Genomic DNA, 6,000 nt, shown 5'->3' with positions numbered 1-6,000 from the left:
TAAATTCCAATCAGCCTACTGCCTGCAAAAAGCCAGGGAGTTGTGTCCAATGAATACATATCTATCTTTGTTGCTTTCTCTGATCAAGGTGATTTCTCTTTCACACAAGAAATTATAAGCATATGTTTTATATTAATTTTTATGTATACATCTACATACAACAGCCACAAAATACAAAGCCACTTAAAAAAAAGATTCTCCTTTTTTTCTTATTGCAAAATGTAAACCAGCAGCAAATTCAGCATTTACAGGGTTAACATTACAGCTGCCAGGGGAGATCCCAGATGGAATGCAGCCCCTGCCCCTTCTGGGGCCTCACAGAGGCACTGCCAGGCTGAAGAAAAGACTGTTTTTCCCTCCAGTTTATCTAAAGCTTTTACTCCAGACCTGGGAATTGAATAACCTTTTTTTCTCCCTCTTGGAGGAGAGTGGAGCACAAACTTTACATTTTTAACCCACCCGAGCCCAGCTTTGGGAATGTTTGGGGCCCTTTTTCCTCTTTCGTGGAGATGGAACAAAGACCAGAGGGTTCCCAGGGATGTGCCTTCCCCTCCCTCAGTCCAGCAGGCTGGCTCCTGGGGTTGAATTTACTGTTTTCAAATACATTGGTAAGTTTTATTTCTCACAGCTGACAGGTCAGCTTCTGTTTTATATTATGGGTGGCTCCATGGACACCAGGGACCAAATATTCATCATGTCCCATCCCTTCATTCTTCCTTGTACTGAACAAAGCTTTTGCAATATCTCAGTGACTCAGGGTTGTTCTAGAGAATCCGTTGCTGTCTTCCCTGTGTCAGGGTCCCAAGACCACCCCCAGTTTTAATGATTTGCTAGCAGGCCTCACAATACTCCAGATATAGTCATACCTAGGGCTAAAGTTTATTACAGTGAAAGAATAGAAAGCAAATCAACGATGGCATATGGGCAAAGTCTGGGAGAAACTAGACACAAGTCCTCTCCCAGTGGAGACCCACAGGGTGCCCTTAGTTCCCCAGCAAAGAGTTGTGACCACACATGTGAAGTGTTGTCTTCACATGCAAAGTGTGGAGACTCGTGCCCTGTGCTTTCACCGGGGCAGGTCATGCAGGCATCTCTGCCTGGCACTTGAGTAAGTTTCAGGCCCCCCAGAAGGAAGCAGGTTTCAGCAGAGACCATGTTGTTTGTGCAAACAGTTTAGGCACAGGGATGCATTCTTGGCCGTGAGGGGATGGCGGGAGCCCTCACGAAATCCAGGTTCCCAGAGGCCAGCTGATGGCCAACTTGCAAACAGGCTTTCTAGGGACAGCAGTATCAGGCCTGTCTGTCTGCTCTTTTCTTTACAGTACTGTAATTAAAGTTTGTTAAGTTCTCACACTGTTAAACATTTAGGTGGTTATTTTTTTGTTTTTCTGTTCTAATAAAAATATGAGTGATGAGTGTCTCTCTAATAAAATCATTTTGTTTTTTGGAGTGGGGCCTAACTCCTAGAAATAGAGTAAATGTCTTTCCTAGAATTTTTATATCTTTTACATCTTCTGATACATATTTATATACTTTGTCCTCCACTTAACCTTTTTAAAAATTTTAGTTCTCATCAGTAAATTTTTCATGGTATTTGTTGTATAGGTAAAAAAATATACTATGGATTCTTTAAATTATTATCTTCATTCATACGTAATATTTTTTAAAAAACATATATCAAGATTAGGAAGTTGTAACTACTTACTGGCTCATCTGCTGTTTTTGATGCTCTGATAGGCCCTAGTTGTGATAATGTTGAAGAAGATGTGAACTCTTCCACCCGAGGAGCTTCTGCCACAGTTTTGGAAGAGACACGGAAAGAAACAGCCCCGGTACAGCTCCCGGTTTCAGGGCCAGAGTTGGCCGCCATGATGAAGATTGGAACCAGGGTCATGAGAGGCGTGGACTGGAAATGGGGTGATCAGGTGCTTAGAGATTTGACTTAAACACATCAGCCATACGTTAGTCACCTTCTGCACATCCTGACTTGCATGCTGTGAGTAGGTGGAAACTGGAATAAATACCCACCTCACTCAAGGACATGTGTGATTGACAGGTGATGTAGTTGTTGATTTCCGGGCAGGTGAGTAGAATCTCAAAACCAGTAGAGAGCAGCAGCGGCCTGCTGTAGGGCCCTTGAACAGGCTCGAGTCTATGAGGAGTGGCGACTCTTCTCAGGAAGCTCCTGGCATAGGCTCGACTTGAAGCGCAGCCCAGAACAAGTGTGAGAGGAGGCAGGAGAGAGTAACCCTCACCTGAATAATCATGTCGGGAAAGCTCTGGCACCGCCTCTGTGAGCTCACGGCCGTGTGCCGGTAAGGCATGCGGACCCAGGGGCCACAGGCACCTGCTGGGGTGGTGCCCATCTTTCCATTTCTCCCCCAGCACTTTGCTCCTATGTCAGGTCGCCCCAAGTAGAGGTCGGGGGCCGGGCTCTGCGCCGGTACTGGAGCCACTGGCTGAGGACGGCGCTCGCCCTTCTGTGATGTGGAGCGTTCTTGTCACGTCCAGGTTTTCTCAGCCTCACTCTTAAGCACATGCCTGCTGAGAATCATCTCAGAAATCAGAGTGACTGGAACAGGCAGCAGCATCCTAAAAACAGCTTCTCCTCCTAGAAATGAGGTAGAGTTTCACTGTAAGATCTGGGGGAAAACTGAAGAACGAGAGGCAACGAGGAGACACTGGTGCTTGTTGGAGGTGCCTGACCTCGTGAAGCCCCAGGAGGGGTTGAGGGGCCAAGGAGCAGGCTGGGAAGTCTGGTCTGTGCATTGGCTCAGAGAGCACGCTCATTGAGGTGGTACTTTCCCCACTCACCTCTCTGGTGAAGGAATGCGAGCACGTTCGTCCCGGTGTTCGCTTTACAGTGATGATGTGAGCTGGGCACGTAGGCGGGTTAGGAGCCCCCTGTGGACTCGGGGGCTGTGTCCAGTGCTGCAGCCACCCTTACAGGCAGTGTTCCTGTGACAGACAGGCCCGCACACCTTTAACCAGTCTCTGCTTTGGCTTCCTCAGGACGGACCTCCTCCTGGCCTCGGCCGCGTGATTGGCGAGCTTGGCGAGGACGGCTGGATCAGGGTCCAGTGGGACACAGGCAGCACCAACTCCTACAGGATGGGGAAGGAAGGGAAGTACGACCTGAAGTTGGCAGAGCTTCCGGCCTCTGCGCAGCCCTCGGCAGACGACTCGGACACGGAGGACGACTCCGGTGGGTGCCCGGGGGACCTGGCAGGCTGTGTGTTGGCTGCCCGTCCTTTCATCTGGGAGTGAGAGAGGCGCTCTGTAGGTCAGGCTTTCCCTGAAGGTCCGGTTGACAGGCCCCAGGTGATTCTGAGGGACTTGACTCCCCATTTCGCCTCGGAGACAGTTGTGGGGGGCGGGGTGAGGCAGTGGGGGGCTTGCTGTGTCCTCTCCTCTGGGGGGCCTCCTGGTGTCCCTGAGCCTGTTCCTGGAGTTGCGGGCATTGCCTCACTGCGCCCTGAGCACGTGTTCTTCCTTCTTTCACCTTCCCCCAGAATGTGGCACATAATGTGGAGTTAGTCAGTACTTTACTGCCTTGGAGACAGTGAGGGTGAGAACGTAGAGTGACCTCAGGAAGTTAACCCTGGAAGGAGAGGTAAGGCTGTGGGAGGAGGGCTTCATGACATTTTTTGAGACGCGTCTGAAAGACCCTGGGATGCCGATCTTGGTGAGACTGTCTAGGAGGCTGGCACTGATTCTTGGGGCTCAGGCGTCTGCTGTATGCGTAGCATGGCAGGCTCCCAAGGTCACTCTTATGGTTAGGAGAGGAGACCCAAGAGGCTGAGCTCGCTAGAGAAGGGGTGGCGTGGAAGGTGGCACAGGCTGTGTTCTGTGCCCATCGCATGTGCAGGCTGCTCCATGCATGTCAGGTGTAAACGGATGACCCCTGTCTTGGGCATGTTAGGAGTAGCGTGCGGGAAGCTGTGTGGCCCTGCCTAGATAGTTGGTGCTGGTTTGTTATCACTGTATCCGACAGTGTCCAGGCCAGGTGTCCCTCCTCCCAGCTCTCTGCCTGGGGGCTTCGCTTGTGAAGTTGTGCCGGCGATGGCCTGGATGTGTGAGCACCAGGCTCCGCCTCCTTGAAGGCGGCCACCTCATCTTCGTCGGGGCATAGCCAGCTCATCAGCAGCCAGCTTTTGACATTTGATAAGTTGGATCCTTGAAATCGTTTTAGTGCTTCTGAGCTGTATGCTGAGATTGCTTTAAAAAATTTAACTGTAATTTAAAAGGCTTGTTTCCTTTGAGTAAGGTGGGGCCAGAGCTGATTAGGGTGAGCATTTGTGCATCCTGAATTCCGTCTTTAATTGCAAAGAGCTGCTTCCCTTTCCACAGTCAGAAACGAAGAATGTGATATTAAATCCCTTGAGTTACATGCAGGGACATTTTCCAGTTTATTTGGGAGTATAGTTCCTTATTTTGATTCTTTTTTTCAGAAGCTGAACAAATTGAAAGGAACATTCACCCCACTGCAGTGATGCTTACCAGCACTGTTAACCTACTGCAGACTCTGTGCCTTTCCGCTGGAGTCCATGCTGAAGTTATGCAGAGCGAAGCTGTCAAGACCCTGTGTGGGCTGCTGCGAATGCTGGTGGAGAGTGGAACGGCAGACAAGACATGTATGCGGTGGACAGTTGTGGGCCACGGAGGCAGAAGTGGGCTGTGGATTTGTCATGTGTTTTTGTGTGTGTGTGCATGTGGGGGAGTGTGGGTGTGTGTGTCAGTGTCATAGGGCCGCTGCTGTAACGAATTACCACAGACGTGGTGTATTGGTTTGCTTGAGCTGCCACATCAAAGTACCATGATCTAGCAGCCTCAATAACAGAAATTTGTTTCTTCACAGTTCTGGAGGCTAGAAGTTCAAGATCAAGGTGTCAGCCAGGCAAGTTCCTTCTGAGGACTATGAGGGCAGGAAGGATCTGTTCCAGGCCCCTCCTCTAATTTCTGATGGTTTGCTGGCAATCTTTGGCATTCCTTGGCTTGTAGATCTCTGCCCTCATCTTCACACGGCATTCTCCCTGTGTGTGTGTCTCCAAATTTCCCCTTTTTATAAGGACATGAATTACATTGGATTAAGGACGCACCCTAATCTAGTTTAACCTCATGTAAACTAATCACATCTGCCATGGTCCTGTTTCCAAAGAAGGTCCCATTCTGAGGTAGTAGGGGTTAGGACTGAACACAGTTCAACCCTTCACAGTGGGGTAAAGCAACAACCTCATTCTCTCGGAATTCTGGATACCGGAAGTCCAAACTCAAGGTGCCGTCAGGCCTGTGCCCCCTCCCAGCACTCCAGGGGAGGGCCCCTCGTTTTCTCTTTGAGCTGTGGTGGCTCCAGCGTTCCTTGGCTTGTGGCCGCATCATGCCAGTTTCTGTCTCATCTTCGCTTGGATGCCTCCTCTGTTGTTCTTTGCCTCACATAAGGGCTTTCACTGGATTTGGGCTTCACCCTAAGGCAGTATAATGTCATCTCAATCCTTACCTTACTTTCATCTCTGAAGAGTTTATTTCCAAATAAGGTCACGTCTGACGTTCTGGGTGAACATGGATTTTGGGGGATACAATTCAGCCTACAAAAGTGTGTTGAGTACGTGAACGTGAGTATGTGTAAGTGTGGGAGAAGTTGAGGAAGGGAGTGGAGCAAACGTGTGTGTGTGTACGTGTGCAGGTTTGAGTGCATGTGTGTGTGTACACGTGAGTGTGAGACTGGGTGTGGATGTGTGTAACCGGGTATGTGTGAGTGATTGTGAGTGGCCGTGAGAGTGCATACCCGAGACGTGCTGGGGTGCGAGCACCTGTGCACGTGTGTGGGTGAGTGTGACTGTGTGTGGGAGAGAGCATGTCTGCAGGGTGGTGTCCCTGGAGGCCTGGAGAGCAGGAGTGCTGGGCCGTGGGAGCTGGTCCGGGCTCTGAGCAGGCCACGTGGCGTGACCCCACCTCAGGGCCTCTGCCAGCCAGGAGGGCCCGGAAGCCCCAGGTGTCCAC

The 6,000-nt window shown here is 50.3% G+C and overlaps 1 protein-coding gene across 1 annotated transcript in view; it reads left to right on the top strand.

Moving 5' to 3' along the window:
• The window catches only part of HERC2 (HECT and RLD domain containing E3 ubiquitin protein ligase 2), a 222,286-nt gene that overhangs the window by 108,443 nt on the left and 107,843 nt on the right, over positions 1-6,000 (top strand). Inside the window, exons 35-37 of the mRNA XM_079710369.1 lie at positions 1,738-1,925; positions 3,013-3,205; positions 4,452-4,634. Of these exons, the coding sequence (XP_079566495.1) occupies positions 1,738-1,925; positions 3,013-3,205; positions 4,452-4,634 (564 nt within the window). The remainder of the gene's footprint in view (positions 1-1,737; positions 1,926-3,012; positions 3,206-4,451; positions 4,635-6,000) is intronic.

This window comes from Hyperoodon ampullatus (genome assembly GCF_949752795.1).
Source record: "Hyperoodon ampullatus genome assembly, chromosome: 8".
Taxonomy (NCBI): domain Eukaryota; kingdom Metazoa; phylum Chordata; class Mammalia; order Artiodactyla; family Ziphiidae; genus Hyperoodon; species Hyperoodon ampullatus.
The sequence above is the reverse complement of the archived record's forward strand: the minus strand, read 5'-3'. Positions and strand labels throughout refer to the sequence as shown.